The sequence below is a fragment of the Peromyscus leucopus genome, chromosome 7 (assembly GCF_004664715.2).
Source record: "Peromyscus leucopus breed LL Stock chromosome 7, UCI_PerLeu_2.1, whole genome shotgun sequence".
NCBI lineage: Eukaryota > Metazoa > Chordata > Mammalia > Rodentia > Cricetidae > Peromyscus > Peromyscus leucopus.
The window spans coordinates 33,503,439-33,523,913 of NC_051069.1; the positions used below are offsets into that span (position 1 = coordinate 33,503,439).

A 20,475-nucleotide genomic window follows, 5' to 3' on the forward strand; every position below is an offset into this window, starting at 1 on the left:
TTGCTTTATACTGCTCCTGTCTTTGTTTCTACAAAGACAACATTAAACAGTAATTTATAAATTTATTTAACTCTAGATAACTAACAATGAATACTAAAAATACTTTGTTTTCAACTTATCATGAACCCTCTTATCAACTTTAGAAAAGTTCGTATAAAGTATTTGTTAAATTTGCTCTCATAGGCACTGGTGCTAACAAAGTAATTTGACCACTGTCATCCATATTGTAGTGTTCATTAATTTTATAGAAGTCTTACTTTGGCAAAATACAGTCTTAAAACTAGACAACTCATAGAAATCAAAAGACTTTAATATGTATTAAATCTGTAAAATTAATATGTATTAAATATGTATCCATCTATTTTTTTGTTTTTCTACTAGTTTACTTTAGCAAATATGAAAAACATGTACAAAAAGCAAAACAAAAGTAACTACCCAGAAGATGAAGATAGTTGAGTGAAGTACATATGTATACTGTGTAGATGAAGTCCAACTGCTAAAAATAAGTTATAGCATTGCAATGATTTTGAAAGGACTTTGAAAAAAGTGAGTTAAAACTGGGTAAAACAGCTGGGCAGTGGTGGCGCACGCCTTTAATCCCAGCACTCGGGAAGCAGAGGCAGGCGGATCTTTGTGATTTCGAGGCCAGCCTGGTCTACAGAGCGAGATCCAGGAAAGGCAGCAAAGCTTCATAGAGAAACTCTGCCTTGAAAAACAAAAACAAAAACAAACAAACAAAAAACTGGGTAAAACAAAAGACAAAAACTACATACATATGCAGTGTAATTAATAATACTAAAAATACATCAGAATATGGTGGGATGACTGGGAAAATGACTCTAAAGTCTCAAAGTTGATAAGGAAGAGAAAAAACAGTTTTTCTTTGAGTTTTACATGTTTACTAAGTAAGTTACAAATTGTCATGTTACTTCTGTAGTGAGTATAGTAATGAGGGAGGGACTAGGAAAGAATGGAGGGTACAAGAAAAGAAATTAAAGCCTCTAATTATTCCCTTTGCTTATTCATGAATCTTAGGTCAGGAGATTGGGTCACTGGGGATATTATTCCCAAAGAAACCAGTTCCATGAATATTTTCTGGTTTGAAAATATGATAAATTCATTATTTTAAGGTCAAATTAATAGTAGAACTGAGTGTCAAATCTACATCATAGATTCAAGAGGAGAAGGTGAAACATTTGTCTCTACACCAGGACACTTTCTGCACAATAGAGTCTTCTGTTAGAAAGTTTTTGAGTTAGAAACTTTAAAAACATCTGTCTCTCCACATTAGATGGGTTTTCTAGCTGCTGGTATGTGTGTAAAGCTCTGACTGCTTCTGATCACTCTTGAGCATGCCTTTCTCTCTTCTATTCTTCTGTGTTGATCAGATTATTTTCTAAAACAAAGAGGGGGGAGGATCATAGAACCATAGAACTAAAGGTAAGGCTTTTTTTTCTTTATTTTTTTAAAATGAGAAGTCTGTGTTGCTGAGGTTGGTCACCAACTTCTGAAGTCAAGCAATCTTTCTATGTCAACTCCCATAGTGCTAAAGCTTGTGCACATTACAGAGGTTTGAGTTCATTGATTCATTATTAAATTAACAATGAGAAAGCAATGAAAGGGAGAAGTGTAGGTGGTGTGCATATGTATGCGTGTGTGTGTGTGTGTGTGTGTGTGTGTGTGTGTGTGTATGTGTGTGTGTGTGTGTGTCAGAAGGCCTTAAGAAGGAAATGAGTAACATCAGGGAGCTAGGGACCTATTTTTCACTCAGCATAGATGCTAGAAATTATCCCTGTATCATAAAGTGTCCCTATTGCTATCTTTCCTCACCTTACCCATGAGTACTTCCTGTAATGGGCATATGTTTATTGTGTCTCATGACATTTCATCGCCTAAACATAAGTGAATGTAGTGAAAGCGGAACTGGGATATTCACAAGAGTTCATGTGAAATTTTACAATCTGCTTTTTGTCAAAACAAAGACCAATTTTCACACTCCTCTCAGAAGAGTGATTCCCTCTGTGTCTCCCTGGCAGGTGGCCATGTAGCTTCTAACTCGAAATCTGCTATGGTGGGAATTTGGAGTCTCCATGGTGAAGTGAGACACAGCTCCAGATAGCTTTCCTGGTATCATACCCTTTCTTAGGACATTCATCCATGAAGTATGGAATTGAGTTATGACTGCAGAAAGCCAGGCAGATGGATCCTGAACACAGATGTAAAACAGCTGTGACCCCTATACTTTGCCTGGGGCAGGGGAGGGCCAGACAGCTGTGCATCTCTGCAGTAGGAATCTGGTTACTGAGGAAGTCTATGAGTAAGAGAGTGTCTGAGCACTTCTAACCTACTAAACGTTCCTTCACAAAACACATTTTTTAAGTAGAGAAAAAAAAATGTTTCCCAGATCAATGTATCTTGTTTTGCCTTCAATTGTAGGCTCCATGAATGTGTATGGTTAAATAAATATGTAAGCAAATAGAATAATATTAAAATGCCCTACAACTTCTTTTCAAACTGTTTTGCATTAGGTTTTCATCTCATCTGCAAGGCTTTTGTTGTTATTTATGATCATTCTTACCTCAGGGTTATTTGCTAGAGGGTAACTTGTTAAACTGACTTCATTACTATTTGCTACTGAAGAACCAACAAAAATAACAGTATGGTAGTTTCTTTCTCAGTTAGTCTTTACAATTATAAGAGGCAGAAAATATCTGTTTTCCTTAGAGTAGGTGAGCCATGATGTTGCTCAGGACCCAGAGGTACACATTGGTGGAGGAAGGTAGTGGTCAGGAACCACTTTTCTATTTCTCTGTGTATTTGGGCATGGGGCTTCCATTTATCTTTATAATTTGGGTAGACTGATAGAAGATGAATGTGTGAAGTTGCATTGATTGCTAAGGTCCAGAGTCCAATGTCTAAATAGCTAGAACACACTTTCTACTTCCTATCTATAGCTTTGCTGGGATTTTAATCCAATTACACAGTTTGAATAAGAATTAGTTCAAATAGGAGCTTTGTAATTCTTTATTCTGATTTCAGCCACTGCCTTTGATAGGAATCCCTCTGTCAGGGAGCTGTTCTCAGTTACTCATGGACAATGTTGCTTTACTTCTCCAGGGCTGCTTTTGTTGTGGACATGAGGAACTACACCTCTGTGACAGAGTTCATCCTGCTGGGAATCTCTAACAGCGAAGGACTAGAGAACATGCTCTTTGTCCTGTTCTTGGTCTTCTATGTCTTCGCCTTGCTGGGGAACCTGCTGATCTTCCTCACCATCCTGGCTTCCCCCAACCTCCACACCCCCATGTATTTCTTCTTGGGGAACCTGGCAGTGTTTGACATACTCTTCCCTTCTGTGAATTCTCCTAAGATGCTGGACTGCCTAGTGGGGCAGAGCCGCACCATCTCATACCAGGGCTGTGCCTCACAGATTTTTTTCTATCATACCCTGGGGTGTACTGAGTGTTTCCTGTATACAGTGATGGCTTATGATCGCTTTGTGGCTATTTGTTACCCTATGAGATACACAGTCATCATGAACCACAGGCTGTGTACCTGCTTTACAGTGGGCACTTGGCTGGGGGGCTTTGTACATGGGAGCATCCTCACATTTCTTATCTTTAAGTTACCCTACTGTGGCCCCAATGAGGTGGACAGTTTCTTCTGTGACATCCCTGTGGTGTTGTCGCTGGCATGTGCAGACACCTCTCTAGCACAGACTGTGAGTTTTACCAATGTTGGCGTTGTTGCCCTCACGTGTTTTCTCCTTGTTCTCACGTCTTACACTCGTATTGTTATCTCCATACTGAAAATCAGTTCCTCGGAAGGCAGGCGCAGAGCCTTCTCTACCTGCAGTGCCCACTTCACATCCATTCTATTGTTCTACGGTCCTGTGATTCTTGTTTATCTCAGACCTGCTTCTAGTCCCTGGCTGGATTCTGTTGTCCAAGTGTTTAACAATGTTGTCACCCCTTCCTTGAATCCTCTGATTTATTCTTTGAGAAACAAGGAAGTGAAATTAGCCCTGAGAAAGGTGGTAAGCCAAGCCATGCAACCGTTGGGGTACAAGGAATAGAAGCAACCATTTCTTTGATGTTGTTTTGGGATTTCTCTTTATCAGTACTGATGCCAAATTAGTGAGATGATCAAAGCTACTATATCCAGTTTTTGGGCATCCTCACAAGGCAGGACTTATATGTGGGTTTAACCCTGTAGAGAAGACTTTTCAGATGAATCCAGTGTTTTTAATTGTAATTTGCCAAAACAATGAATCTGTCTGTTCTGCAACATTTATGTTCAGAATTCAGTTTTGATTGTTATTTATGAAGCTGTCCCTTTCTAGAAGCCATGAAGTATCTTATGCTCCCTCCATTTTCCCCTCATCACTCCTTTAAATATTATCTTTCTGTATTCTTCTAAGTGTCACTTTGGTCACTTATTTAAGCTAATCACCATTAATAAGATATGGAATTTGAAACTAGGATTGAAGTTAGTAAATGTATCTTTATCCTGTCAATTCTGATGAAAATCTCTAAATTTAGAACAAAAAAGAATCCATGTATAGGAGACGCCAAGTTCAAATATATTGAAAAATGGTCTCTATTTTCTGAAAGGATGCTGTCTTATTGTGTAAAGTCCAAGGTGTTGATTTGCTTGTTATGAATTGTGATTGGTATTATAAAAATTAAAATATGCATAATAAAGTACTCAGGCACTCCCAGGAAGCCTGGGTAATTGATAGATGATCCTGGTATGACTAGTCCTCACTCAAAAGCTAGTATCAAGGCACAAATGTTGGTGTTAAAGAAATCAATCTAATTCAGAAGCCAGACCCTGAGAAGGTGGATAGGGCTCATTTTCCCAAAGACCACTTCAAGGACCTCAGGTGGGACAGTGCACCCATGCAAAACAGCAGCAGTGGGACCATGTTCAAGGGCCACAGAATAGTGTGGTTTTGCCATCCTAGGTCTGTACGTTTCATGTTTTTGCTACTGGAAAATTCATGGGTAACATCAGTTTTCCACCCTATGCCATTCCCTTCAATTCTTTAGATGGGCACATTGTTTTCCAGAAAGTTAAATATTATTTCACCTTTAACTGAAGAAGTTAGCAAGTCCTATGGTTGTCTAAAGACCATCAATCTTCTTGGGATTTGTAAAATTAAAAGAAGTTTATTGATTAAGCAGTCTTGGCATCCATGTCTATCTGCTTCCTTTTCTTGAAATATTTGAATCAATGCCACAGTATTTTAACCATTCAAAGGTGATTTAAAAAATTATAACACTTGTGAAAGGAAACAACAAAAATGACAACTATGTAAGAAACAATTTACAGAGCAGTTGATCTGAAAGATGGTAGTGTGGGATGTTGCTCATGTCATTCTTGCTGGATGACTTCACACACAGTTACAACAGCTAATTAATTTCAGACCAAAATTCAGAGACCTGTTCAACCTCCAAGGCCAGTATGTGTCTGGAGAAGTCTGTACAAAAGGTTCAGTTGAAAACCCCAGGTGTCTGTCTATTACCCTGTTTTAAAGGTATTGCCTATTACCCTAATTAAAAGGCCACTGGAATCCAGTCTCAGTGCTCTGAGCCAATGCTACTCCACTCTGGATTTTTTTCCCTGACAACACCATGTTGGTAAATTCCTTCACTGTGTCTTTCTCCTCCTTACAAAATGTTTGCATTGACGATTTTGTCCTTTGGCTATCAATGACAGCTTCTGCTGGGATTCTTTCCTTATGTGTCATAAAAGGAGATAATCATCAATCCATTTCTGTAAACTGGGAGAACAAATTTTTAAAAATTGCAGTGTAAAGAATATGATAGAGCCAGAAGTTCCTATTTTTTATAACCACTCATCACTCCTTAAATGTAATAGAACTATAATTAATAGACATTAAGACATGAACAAAATCTACTACTTATTTTTGTAATTTTTCAGAATTTATTCTTTTAACATTTAATCTATTAATTTTATGTTTAGAATATCTAGTTGTATTATCATGATTTACCACAGAAACACCTAGAGTAATACACACGCATATGAGAGCCATTTATATGTTCTTCTATATCTGCTCTTCTAACCACTTTGCATATACTGAAAATGAGATGCGAACCATGTATCTCCTTCGGTAGTAGCCCCCAATTACCCTCAATAGCTTCTTAGCTAGTTATGGGGTCTTGGGAACCTATTTCCCATTCGTGCTAGAGTTTTAAGTGTTTTATTTCGTGCAGGTCTTATGTAGGTAATCAAGCTGCTGTGAGTTCATGTACCTAACATCCATGTAATGTTCAGAATACAGAATTTTAGTATGCTTTGACATCCACTGGCTGTCACATTCATTCTGCCTCTTGTTCCATCAGTTTCCTGAACCTGAGGAATTGGGGGAGATTGATAATGATGTCCCTTCTATGTTGGAATATTCATAATCAATTATTCTCAGTGCTTTGACCAGTAATGCATTTTTTTCATTAATCACTGTCTCCTGCAAACAGAAGCTTCTATGACCAAGGCTGAAAGTAGTAGAACTCTGAGGACAGCAACATAAATATTTAGAAGGCAGTCTAACCATGTTGGCAAAGAACAACAGTAGGTTTCCACTTAGGGCTTATGTTCTCACCAACCATGAGCTTTGACTAGGTTTAAGTACGAGGCACAAATTCCATCTTGTAAAGTAGTGCTCACATCCAATCAGAAGGCAGCTTATTACCCCCATAACAGTTATACAGCTATTTCATAGTTTGATCAAAGTATCTGTAAAGTCAATTAAAATGATTAAAATACACCCAAATAAACATTCAAAGTTGTCTTAAGGGCAAATAAAAGGTTTTCAGGTAAGAAATAAGATGTGAATTCAAGCATTTAAAGAAATAATAATGGGATATTATATAAAATGTTTGTAGAATACAGTGTACTAGTCACTTTTCTGATATGATGATAAAATACTCTGGTAAAAAGTAAATTAAGGATGAAAAGGCTTTATTGTGGCTTACAGTTCCAAAGAGATAGAGTCCATAATGGCTGGGGATGCATGGTAGAAGAGCAGAAAGTGGGCTGATCACATTTCATTCCCACACAGAAAGCAGCAGAGAGAGAACAGGAAATAGATTAAGGCTATAAAACCCCAAAGTCCTCTCCCAGTGAAGTGCTTTTTCCAGATTGTTTACACTTCCTGAAGATTCCATGATCTCACCACAAAACACCAAAAACTGGGGACCCCCTATGCAATTGTATGAGTCCATGTGGATATTTCTCATTGAAACCACAACAAAATGTTATGCAATGGGGTGTGTGTGTGTGTGTGTGTGTGTGTGTGTGTGTGTGTGTGTGTGTGTGTGTGTTTCTTTTTGAAATCAGTACAATTTTAGGTGTTTTCCACTTTTCTGTAATCTGGATCCCCAAAGAACTGAGTAATTGCAAACATTTGAGCCCAAGGGATGGACTCCTCCAGGGAAATCTCGGGATTTACAATAAAGGAGCTTTACATGAATAGCTGGCTTGAAAACCACTAGGTGAGTACATCCTACTCGAGGGAGCACAGGAAGCAAAGCAGAGATGAGAAGGAGTGGAGGAACAAAAGCAGAGATCTTCATAGCTAATTGATCCCTCTGTTCTCCACTTTCCAGGCATGGCCACAGCGGAAGAGAGTCCCAAAGGAGACCCAAAGGAAACAACATCTATCTCTCCTCAGGGGCTGGCTAGCTGCTGCTCTTTCACTCAGGGCATGAGTCCTGCTCGATCACAGATTCTAAGCCTCATCAGCTGGGTCCTAGGCTAAGAAGATCCCCACCCCTAGCTTCATAACCAGGCTGTTCTGTTTCGTCCCTTCCAACAACAGAGGGTGGATGTGGGCCTGGGTTTTAGCCCCATTCTACCGTAATCTGCTTCAGTGTGTAAGTGCCTGTTTTCTGGAATGCGTTCTTCTCTTAGCATTCTCTCTTCTGAGGGGTATGTCTCCTTGAAGGAGTAAAAGCCTGCGCTTGCTTAGTGTTACTTGAGTTTGGATATTCATGTCACTTTATGTACTACTTATGATATGAACGATGACCATGCACCTTATAAACACTCATGTGGATAGCTCACAATCACAGCTTGGATCATGACTTTTGAGGACATAAACTCTGTATTGAAACAGTTCATAACACTAGCAACCTTAAACGGTTTTTCCTTATATTGAGCACTACGTTTGGTTTTCTGTTCTCTTATAAGCCCACCAGGTAGATTTCAGTGTTCAGTTGTACTGACTCTGAAGAAAAGAAAGAGGTTTTATGAATCACTCACCTCAACAGAACACTTAAACAGGTCCTGGTCACTGTGTGATCATGGTGTAGGCTGAAAGCCCATTATTCAGAATATTAGAACTTTGAATTATTAAAAAAATAAGATGTGTCTGAACAAAATTGCATAGATATTTTATGTAATTAAGACTTTATGCCTGATGTTCCTACTTAAGTTACTAGTGTCCCTCACAGAGAATAAAATTAAATTTGGAGATATCTGACAAAACTGTCTGGATAAAGAGTAAGGAGTTGATGTGGCATTTGAATGTAGATGTATGGAACTGTGAATGGTGCTCTATACCAGTGGTTCTCAACCTGAAAAGAGTTAAGCAACTCTTCCACGGGGGTTGCATTTCAGATATTCTGCATATAAGATACTTACATTAAGATTCATAACAGTATGAAAATTACAGCTATGAAGTAGCAAAGAATACAATTTTATGGTTGGGGGTCATCACAATATGATGAACTGTAATAAAGGGTCACAGCATTAGGAAGGTTGAAAACCACTACTCTATACTGTCTACTTGATGTTAAATTCTAAATTCAAGTTCACCTCTTTAAGTTTTAGAAAAGAGCTAAAAAATAAATAAATGGTTAATTCACTATCAAATATTAATTAGTGACAGAATTAGATGAAACCTCATTTTGAAAGTTCTTTCCAATACAAAGGTTTCCAGTGAGTTCTGCAAAGGCTTTAATTTCATGGGGAAGTTCAACTAAGTAGGTCCATCCTTTCATCTTCCAGGAGTAAGTAAACTTGAAAATGAGGAACTGCACTTCAATAACTGAATTCTTCCTGATGGGACTCCCACATACAGCGGGGCTGGAAAAGGTGCTCTTTGTCCTCCTTCTAGCCTTCTATCTGCTCACTCTTCCAGGAAACCTTCTCATTCTCCTGGCCATCCTCACCTCTTCCAACCTTCACACACCCATGTACTTCTTCTTGGGAAATCTGTCAGTGCTTGATATATTTTTCCCTTCAGTGAGTTCCCCAAAGATGATGCTCTACCTCACTGGACACAGCCACACCATCTCTTACCAGGGTTGTGCTTCCCAGCTCTTCTTCTACCATTTCCTGGGCTGTGCTGAATGCTTTCTGTACACTGTGATGGCCTATGACCGCTTTGCGGCCATCTGTCACCCTTTGCGGTACACAGTCATCATGAGCTCATGGGTGTGTGCCTCTATGGCGGTGGCCACCTGGATGGGGAGCTGTCTGCATGCATCTGTTCTCACATTTCTAATCTTCAAGTTACCCTACTGTGGACCCAATGAAGTGGACAACTTTTTCTGTGACATCCCTGTGATGCTGCCCCTGGCTTGTGGAGACACGTATGTGGCACAGACTGTGAGTTTCATCAATGTAGGTCTGGTTGCACTGGTATGCTTCCTCCTCATTCTCACCTCATACTCTCACATAGTTATCTCCATCTTGAAGATCCGTTCTTCAGAAGGCAGGCGCAGAGCCTTCTCCACCTGCAGTGCCCACTTCACATCCATCCTGCTCTTTTATGGCCCCGTGGTCCTCATTTACCTGAGACCTGCCTCCAGTCCTTGGCTGGATTCAGTGGTTCAAGTGTTGAATAATATTGTTACCCCTTCCCTTAATCCTTTGATATACTCCTTGAGAAACAAGGAGGTCAAGGTGGCTTTGAGAAGGGTGTTGACACAAGGAATGCACACTCCTGGGGAATAAGTTTTAGGTCACAATCTCTCTTTACACTTTCATCTCTGTTAGCTGAAAGAAGTTGCTCTAATTTTGTATGGTTTTTAAAGGCATTTGTGGCATACTTGATATTGAGTAGATATTAGTTTCTGTGAAGCCTATATTTGTATTTTTAAAAATTTTGAGATTGTAATACAATTACAATTTATCCTTTCCCGCTCCTCCCTCTAAAGCTTCCTGCTGTCCTTCAACTTCAAGGCCTCTTTTTAAAAAATAAACTTTATTGCATATATATGTATATATATGTATATGCATATAGTCCTGTACATGTTTGTATATGCATATATTTTCTTAAATATAACCTGTTGAATTAATATATTAGTTTTATGTATGTTTTCAGAACTGACCTTTTATCAATGAACAACTAATTGGTGCACCCTCTCCTGGAAGAGCTCCTCTTGAGTTGCCCCCTTACATTTTTAACACCCACTTTTACCCTTTATTGTATTCTTTATTCCTTTCTTATGAAGGATATATTAATATTTACCTCCATTTACATATCTATGCATGCATACATTACAGCTTTGTTTTTAGTATTGGACTAATTTTAATAGAATGAGTTTAGATAGCTTCAATTTAATTTTACAGTTATGTTTGTGATCCATTTGGAGTAAGCTTGAATTCTACTTTAATTTACTTCCATGCTCCTGATGTGGTTGGATTATTTTTTATGTTTTCCAGATTTCTGCTCATAACCACTGAGAAGGGCAGTTCATATTGAGCTTATGTTGTTATAACAGAATTGCAATACATCATGGGTATTTAATGCTAAGACTTATTTTTTTTTAAAAGGCAAAAGTAGCTATAAAATATTCAAATGTAGAAAAATACAGGAGAATAATCATCAAATACAGGATGTGCAGTGGAATATAACATCAAAAAACAGAATCAAGTAATATAGAATTGAAATACATAAACAGCATCTAAAATATCTGAGAAAACATGGTGTCTTTGACTAAAGGAGACTACCAGTCTGATTGCTGCTTGATAAAGAAGAATAAATGGAGTCCCTAACCACACCACACACAAAAATATGCTTCCACACTAATTCTGAAAAAAGGACCAAACAAATTAGCAAACACAAGGGGCTTATCTATAACTGACTGTGGGTAGAGTTCTGATAAACCTGCACTATATTCCAGAGCATTAAAAAACTAATCTGTTTAATTAATTATTAAGATAAAACAGTTACAGCTGTAACATAAGTACTCGATGTAATTGACTCTCTCTCCAGTGGTTCCTTGTGCTATTCTACCCTTTCTGTTTGCTGATGTTGTCTGTGAAGAGTCTTCAAATGTTGTGCCATATGTTCTGTACAGAGTTTAGATTTGAATTCAGTAAAAAAAAAAAAGGATCCCAGGTATTTCATTGTATAATAACAAATAAAACATTAATAAGACTATGAGTAAAAATGCCCTTATACATAGTTTGTTGAGAACACAAATTCTTACAAATGACATAGAGAAATTCATCAGTATCTAATAAAGTCATCTATGGTTACTTTAAAAAATTCTTTACATCTATTATTAGTGTGTGTGTGTGTGTGTGTGTGTGTGTGTGTGTGTGTGTGTGTGTAGGTCAAAGGAGTGAGTTGGTCCTCTCCTTTCACCTTATGGATTCTAGGTTGTGATTCCAGGTATTGACCTCATGTTGTTAACCTTAGAGATAAATGCCTTTACCTGCAGGCCTGTCTCTCCAGCCTCATTCGGTACTTTTTGATGCAGAAGTTTATTATTAGTCTTATCCAGAAGTTGTTGCTCAAACAATATGAAAATTTCTTATCCTTGTTGTTTGTGTTGTAATACCTTGAAAACTGTATAAATGCTTAGATATAAAAGAATGCTACTTACTTAGCTTTACAGACTCAGAAAAGTATTTAAATAAGGTATGATACACCCACAAAATAAATTTTAATTTAGGAATATTTGTATTTGTACAAGTCAATAAAAGGAAAAAACCTAGAAGGATGGGAATGAAGTTATATAAGAAAATTAACATAACTTCAGTTTTATTTTATATTTGTTTATGCTTTTATTTTTGTTTTGTTTGAGACAGGCTCTTGCTCCACAGCTTAAGCTAGTCTTGAACATATACAATTAACCTGCTTCAGCCTCATATCACAGATAGTGCTCATATCACAGGCATGTGTTACCACGCATATTGGGCTGTAATTTAAATTAGTACCATATGCACAGCAAGGATAGAGCTAGCTTTGCATTGTAACTATATCTTGTCATCTTGGCTTTGTATCTTCAACAAAATACTAACAACCTTATTAGAAAATACTGAAGTCTTTTGAAATATGTTTATTGAAAGGTTTTTGAAGTGTTATAGGTTATTAAAGTCATTATAGTTAGATCCATATGATGAACCTGAAAAATAAGAGAAAACAACAGCCAATGAAGCAGGAAAAAGGAAATGATAGTATCAGAGTAGAAATAACTCAAATATAATTTAATGAATAGAAAACAATTGATTAGATTAGACCAAAAATAAATTAACTAAGATCGAATGTGCACAGGAAAATTGCAACAAAACAAAACAAAAACATAAACTACTTCACCTCTGTAAGATGGATAAAATGATTGCTTAGATCCACTATGGGAAAAGAGATATGAATCTCCAGTTACGAAGAGACCAGCACCATTAGGGAAAACTCTTCTGGGAAATATTTCTTCGCTGTCAGCACCCAGGATATGGTCCAGATGAGGTTAAGGCTGCATCTGAAGCTGGCACCTGAACAGGGTAATGTGAAAAAGTCTCCTACTTGATACTGTTTTTTGAAGGCATGAAGAATTCATGGAAAGCAGAAGAGGCTTGGCACCATGTGGCAGTGTTGGAGTTCCTGAAGAGAGGTTTCCATTCTTGAAGGTGCAGCTTCAGTTGCAGTGGAAACTCGGGATATGGGAGATCCCAGGACTGTGAGGTGAGTACCTAGTCAGTCACAGGTGTGGAGTTGAGTCACTAGGCATCTATGAGATGAGCTATGTGTACCTCTGCCTTTTGGAGTCCGGAAAACTATGTTTGAGACTGAGACACTAGTCTTTGGGCTACAAGATTCAATTTACATTGCTGGACGTTGGTGGCCTTGGATTTGATTATAAGCGTACTCTAATTCTTGTCACTTGGTATAAAAAGATATATGAGTTGTCTTTGATTTTTATCAATTCCAGTATTAGATACTTTGTATATTTAAAGGACTTTGAACATTTAATGTGTTTTGAGTTTTTTAAAGACTGTGGGTCTAGGGTCAGTGAGAAGGGAAAAAGGGAATAGAGTTGTGAGACATAGTTGAGGGAACTGGTGGAGGAAGAACTAAGGTCCATGTCACCCACTCTCATTGCTACTCTATTCATGATAGCCAGAAACTGGAAACAACCTAGATGTCCATCAACTGATGAATAGATAGTGAAAATATGGTGCACTTACACAATGACATATTTAGATAGTTGAAGGTGAAGATACTTTTCTTTTTATTGATTTATTCAATTTACATACCAGCCACAGATCCTCCTCTCATCCCTCCTCCCTCTTCCCCAACCTTCTTCCCCTCCTCCAACAGGGTAAGTTCTCCCATGGGGGAACAGCTAAGCCTGGTACATTCAGTTGAGTCAGAGCCAAGCCCCTGCCCTCTGCATCAAGGATGAGCAAGGTGTCTGACCACAGGTAATGGGATCTAGAAAGCCATCTCATTAACCAGGGGTAGATCCCGATCCCACTGCCAGGGGCCCATAAAACAGACCCAGCTACACAACTGCCTCCTGTATGCAGACGGCCTGGTCCGGTCCCATGCAGTTTCCACAGTTGTCTGTCTAAAGTTCGTTGAGTTTCTTTGAGCTTGGTTCAGTTGACTCTGTAGATTTCTCCATCATGAACTTGACCCCCCTTGCTCATATAATTCCTCTTTCCTCTCTTCCACTGGACTCCCAGAGCTCAGTCTAGTGCTTGGTTGCAGATCTCTGCATCTGCTTCCATCAATTACTGGATGAAGGCTCTATGATGACAGTTAGGGTATTTAGCAATCTGATTACCAGGGTAGGCCAGTTCAGGCACAAACACCTCTATTGCTAGTAGTCTAATGTGGCGTCGTCCTTGTGGGTTTCTGGGAATTTTCCTAGCATCAGTTTTCTCCCTTACCCCATAATATCTCCCTCTATCAAGATATCTCTTTCATTGCTCTCTCACTCCATCCCTCCCCCAGATGGACCATCCCATTCACTCACATTCTCATCCCCCATCCCTTCCTCTCTATTGCCTCCTTCACCCCAAGTTTACTCATAGGGATCTCCTCTGTTTCCCCTTCCTGAGGTGACTGGTACATCCCTCTTAGGGTCCTCCTTGTTTTCTGCCTTCTCTGGAGCTGTGGGTTGCAGTCTGATTATCTTTTGCTTTACCTCTGGTATCCACTTATGAGTGAGTACATACATGTTTGCTTTTCTGAGTCTGGATTATCTCACTTAGGATGATATTTTCTCATTCCATCCATTTGCCTGCAAATTTCATGTTATCATTGTTTTTCACAACTGAGTAATACTCCATTGTGTATATGTACCATATTTTCTTTAACAATTCTTTGGTTGAGGAGCATCTAGGTTGCTTCCAGGTTCTGGATATTATGAATAATGTTACTATAAATAAGTGTTGAACAGTTGAACAAGTGTCCTTATGGTATGATAGTGCATCTCTTGAGTATATGCCCAAGAGTGGTAACATTGGGTCTTGAGGTAGATTGATTCCTAATTTTCTGAGAAACCACCATAATGATTTCCAAAGTGGCTATACAAGTTTGCACCCCCACCAACAATGGAAGAGTGTTCCAGGGATGGTTCAACATATGAAAATCTGTCAATGAAATCCATCATATAAACAAATCGAAAGGAAAAAAAACTCACATGATCATCTCATTAGATGCTGAAAAAGCCTTTGATAAAATTCAACACTCCTCATGATAAATGTCCTGGAGAGATCAGGAATACAAGGAACATACCTAAACATAATAAAGGCAAATTACAGCAAGCTGACAGCCAACATAAATTTAAATGGAGAAAAATTCAAAGTGATTCCACTAAAATCAGAAACAAGACAAGGCTGTCCACCTTCTCCATATCTATTCAATATAGTACTCTAAGTTCTAACTAGAGCAATAAGACAACAAAAGGAGATCAAAGGGATACAAATTGGAAAGGAAGAAGTCAAACTTTCACTATTTGCAGATGATATGATAGTCTACATAAATGACCCCAAAAATTCTGCCAGGGAACTCATACAGCTGATAACCACCTTCAGTAATGTGGCAGGATACAAGATTAACTTAAAAAAAATCAATAGCTCTCCTATACACAGATGATAAATGGGTCAAGAAACAAATCAGAGGAACACCACTCTTCACAATAGTCACAAATAATATAAAATACCTTGGGGTAACTCTAACCAAACAAGTGAAGGACCTGTATGGCAAGAACTTTAAGTCCTCGAAGAAAGAAATTGAAGAAGATATCAGAAAATGGAAAGATCTCCCATGCTCATGGATAGGTAGGATTAACATAATAAAAATGGCAATCTTACCAAAAGCAATCTACAGATTCAATGCAATCCCCATCAAAATCCCAACACAATTCTTCACAGACCTGGAAGGAACAATACTCAACTTCATATGGAAAAACAGAAAACCTAGGATAGCTAAAACAGTCCCTTACAATAAAGCAACTTCCAGAGGCATCACCATCCCTGACTTCAAGCTCTACTATAGAGCTATAGTAATAAAAACAGCTTGGTGTTGGCATAAAAACCAACATGTGGACCAATGGAATCGAATTTGAAGATCCTGACATTAATCCACATACCTATGAACAACCGATTTTTGACAAGGAGGCCAAAATTGTACAATGGAAAAAAAAAAAGCATCTTCAACAAATGGTGCTGGCATAACTTAATGTCAATATGTAGAAGTGTAGCTTGAGTTTTCTCTTTGTGTCCCGCCAAGTCCCAGAAGTCCCTTAAACCACTTATAAAATAAACATACACACGCTTATATTATTTAAACTGCTTGGCCATTAGCTCAGGCCTATCATTGTCTAGCTCTTACTCTTATATTCAGCCCATTTCTATTAATCTATACTTTGCCACATGGCTCCTGGCTTACTGATACCTTACATCTTCCTTATCCTGGTATAAGCTCCAGGCACTCTCCTCCTTCCCTTCCTGTTCCCTTCATTCTCCTCTCTGTTAGTCCCACCTATACTTCCTGTCTGGTTACTGGCCAATCAGTGTTTTATTTATTAACATATTTGCCATATAGAACATCCCACAGCATAGGAGATTACAAATAGATCCATATCTATTACCATGCATAAGACTCAGTTCCAAATGCATCAAAGACCTCAACATAAATCCAGTTACACTGAACCTCATAGAAGAGAAAGTAGGAAGTAGTCTTGAATGCATTGGTACAGGAGACCACTTCCTAAATATAACACTAGTAGCACAGACACTGAGAGCAAAAATTAATAAATGGGACTTCCTGAAAATGATAATCTTCTGTAAGGCAAAGGACATGGTAAATACCAACTCTATATCTGACAGAGGGCTGATCTCCAAAATATATGAAGAACTCAAGAAACTAAACAGCAAAATACCAAACAATCCAATTAAAAAATGGGCTACAGATCTAAACAGAGAATTCTCTATAAAAGAATCCCAAATGGCTGAAAGACATTTAAGGAATTGCTCAACATCCTTAGTCATCAGGGAAATGCAAATCAAAATGACTCTGAGATACCATCTTACACCTGTCAGAATGGCTAAGATCAAAAACACTGATGACAGCTTGTGTTGGAAAGGAGATGAAGATACTTTTAATCAAAGGGCTTTCATCAGGTGATATAAGTTAACTTTATATTATTTTATTAAGAAGTTATTTATCGTAATGAAACCTAATTGCTAAGTTACACAGTTTCCCTTTCATTCTAGTGTCCTTGTCATGTAGCCTTGGAATAATCTTCAAGAAGCTAGAGAAAACCACTTGGATAATTATAAAACCATTAAGAACCAGATTACAAGCAGATTCATCCCCAAAGTAGTGCAATCTCTGTATCTACGAACTTGGCTGCAAACACCTCTATTGATTTTAGTTTTGTTTATATTTTTATGCACAGAAATTCATTTTACTCATTCACCTGGAAGTGTTTGAGGAGCTTTGCATCATTTATTGTTCTAGGAATTGGGGGCAGAATATAAAAGAATATAAAACATGTCCATGATTATCAGAGATCTTACTTTCAAGACAGATATGCCTAACTCAGAACTAGTATCAAGTTACAGTTGAAATGAGTGTCATGAAGGGGGTACATAGGTCTCCCAACAAGAAGGTATATGCTGAGCCTAGGCAGGTCCAAGCCCCTCCCCATTGCACCAAGGCTGAGCAAGGCGTCTGGAGGATGTGAGGATGTGAGGTGGCTTGGAGAGAGGGCTGGGGTGGTGGTGGAAGGAGGGAGGAGGTGGCATCTGTGGGTGGTATGTAGAGTGAGTAGAAAAATTCTTAAAAAAGAAAAATGAAAAAAAAAGGTGAATGCTGGATGACCTCATTTATTTTGTTTCTAAGATCCTATAAACAAGAAAACTCTGTACAACTTGAAGAAGTGGTCACAAAGGAACTGTGTAGAAAACTGCCAAAGTTGATGGGGCTGTTTTGAAAACTATTGCCATGGATTTTCCCTAAATCCCAGTATAATGACTGTCTTCTGATACTTTCAGATATGGCCTGACAACAGGAGACAGCACATTATTTTGATCTCACATCTTCCTGCTCTTCCCAACTCTGGCTCATTTCTTGGGCTTTTATCTCAGTGTTGGTTCCAATCACATGGCTTGGGAATGGCTCTACGTGAAACATGAAAGTTACTTAGGTAATCCATACCCCTCAGAAATGTGTGGGTGTTAGTTCAATCATTCCCATCCATGCCATGCTCACACTTATTGTCAATAGTTTTCTTCATGCTAACTAGTTTCAGTTGAAATCTATGAAGTATCTGTGAGTTTTCCTGAAAAAATATTTGCTTCAATAATCGGTGCTGCTATAAAAATAAAAAGTGAAATACATGCTATTCCTTAAAGTGAAATTTTTGGTGAAGAAGGTATGACCATCGTTGTTGGTATCTGAATGTGTCCTTGACTTAGTTAGGGTTTTCTATTGCTGTGAAGAAACACCACAACCACAGCAACTCTTATAAAGGAAAACATTTAATTGGGATTTGCTTACAGTTTCAGAGGTTTAGTCCATTATCATCATGAAGTGGAACATGGTGGCGTGTAACTGAGAGTTACATGACGAGAGTTACAGACATGATGCTGGCTGAGTAACTGAGAGTCCTAAATCTGTGGGCCACATGAAGTCAACTGACACACTGAGCAGTATTCTGAGCATAGAAATCCTCAAAGTGCCGGGCGGTGGTGGCGCACGCCTTTAATCCCAGCACTCGGGAGGCAGAGCCAGGCGGATCTCTGTGAGTTCGAGGCCAGCCTGGGCTACCAAGTGAGTCCCAGGAAAGGCGCAAAGCTACACAGAGAAACCCTGTCTCGAAAAAACCAAAAAAAAAAAAAAAAAAAAAAAAAAAAAAGAAATCCTCAAAGCCTGCTCCCATAGTGACATTCGTCCTCCAACAAGGCCATACACACTCCAGCAAAGCTACACTTCCTAATCTTGCCACTCCTTATGACATTATGGGGGCCAATTATATTCTAACTACCACAGTTCTTATACAAAAAGTCTCGTTCATAATTTTCCGTGTCTTTGTAAATTGCCGCCCTAACATTCTATTTGCAAGGTCAAAAACATTGAAATGCTTTTCTATTGTGATCCTTCTCTGGTAATCCGTATCAAAGCCATGAGTATGTATTAAATCCTCTTCAGGATATATCCACAATTCCATCTCCTTTCACTGCCTTTGAATTCTGACTCTTCTTTTCACTTTCATGTTCTTTTTCCTTCATATATTTGTAGATTTGTCATTTAAAATATGGCTGCGAGGCACTGAGGTGGCTTTGTAGGTTAGGATGCTTGTCATCAACTTGAAGACCTGATTTCCAGGACTCACATGGGAAAAGGAGAGAGCCAACCCTCTCATCCTGTCCCCTGACACTCCTTTCATGGAACCCCTCCTTCCACAAATCAATAAATGTGATTTTTAAAATTTATAAATCAGACCTGGCTCACATGAGACCTCTAAGTTTTATTTGTCTTATTTTTTTTCTTAGTGCTATTTGCGAAGAACACACACACACACACACACACACACACACACACACACACACACACACTTATATGTATACTTATATGTATACCAGTATGTAAGAAAGTTATGGATGCCCAGAGTCCAAGGAAGATGCTACGTCCAGGGTGGAACATCTGAGGAAAAAAACTATGTCCACTATGCTCTTATGTCTGTTAACTTTATTCATCTAAGACAAAATTCTATCTATACAGCTCCAGCTCCGTCAGGCATTCAGGGCAGGAATAAATCTAGATACATCAAGCTCTTTGTCTGTCCACTTTATTTCTCTGGGATGAATTCCTGTCTCTATAGCTTCAGTTCAGTCCTGACACTCAGTTCCTCTTTGTCCTTTCTTTTGCTGCCCTCTCATAGGTCTGCTAACAACTAAGCTCTTATGCTTCCAGCCTTGTCTTTGTCCTCTGTTTCTTCATCCTCGATCTCTACTTGCTCTGTATTCCTGGCTTTGATGACCTCTGCAAGAGTTCTGCCTTACCATCTACAAAACCTCTTTCTTCCCTTCTCCCTGGTCATGCTGTTCTGTCTCCTCTACAGAAAACACCTGTTTCTTCTCCCCCTCCCCACACAGTTCTCTGCCTCCTCAGGAATGTTGCTCCATCCTACCTTCCACCTTGATATGTAAAATCCTCTTTTTCTCAGTCAATTGCTCTGGAGAGCCACTAGGCCTCAAAGCAAGGGGATGGTCTGAGCTTCATTTGCGCAAGAAAAAAAGCTATGCATCTACTGCCTGCTTGGCTTTGCCTGAGTCACCTTATCCAAGTACTGGCCTGAACAGGAAGTTCACACACACATTCTATGGGAATTGTGACCACAAGGAATTCATAACAAGTCACAGCTAAATATTAAGCTGTGTAACACCAAATAGTCCATGCTAGAAGGCTTCTCACCTTACTGACCCTTGGCCTGGTTAAGGTATAGCTTTAATGCACAGCTGGACTCCTTATAACATATTCTTGTGGCTAGCCACAGAAAGTAGGCTAGAGAGACCAAGGAGAGTAAAAAAACACTGTGTTGGGAGCAGGGATACTAAAATGGGGAAGGAGGTTCAACAAAAATAAACCACACAGACATTTTATATTAAGATGACCCTTCAACTTGATATAGTATTCTTACATGCAAGACAATTTAAAGGACAAAATGAATGTTTAAATTGCTTGCTTAAAGGTGCTGTTTT

General features: G+C 38.6%; 2 protein-coding genes across 2 annotated transcripts; both read left to right on the forward strand.

The window, feature by feature from the left end:
- The first annotated feature begins 3,106 nt into the window (after positions 1-3,106).
- Positions 3,107-4,075, forward strand: LOC114691272 (putative olfactory receptor 10D4). The gene has a single exon (XM_028866534.1). It carries the CDS (start codon positions 3,137-3,139, stop codon positions 4,073-4,075), a length of 939 nt encoding a protein of 312 aa, XP_028722367.1. The 5' UTR covers positions 3,107-3,136.
- Positions 4,076-9,051: 4,976 nt separating this feature from the next.
- Positions 9,052-9,984, forward strand: LOC114691271 (olfactory receptor 958-like). Its single transcript, XM_028866533.1, has one exon. The coding sequence runs from the start codon at positions 9,052-9,054 to the stop codon at positions 9,982-9,984; it is 933 nt and encodes a 310-aa protein (XP_028722366.1).
- Positions 9,985-20,475: the final 10,491 nt, after the last annotated feature.

Excerpts from the sequence above, each read along its gene's own strand:
- LOC114691271 (XM_028866533.1), top strand. The coding sequence starts at position 9,052 with ATGAGGAACTGCACTTCAATAACTGAATTCTTCCTGATGGGACTCCCA.
- LOC114691272 (XM_028866534.1), top strand. The coding sequence starts at position 3,137 with ATGAGGAACTACACCTCTGTGACAGAGTTCATCCTGCTGGGAATCTCT.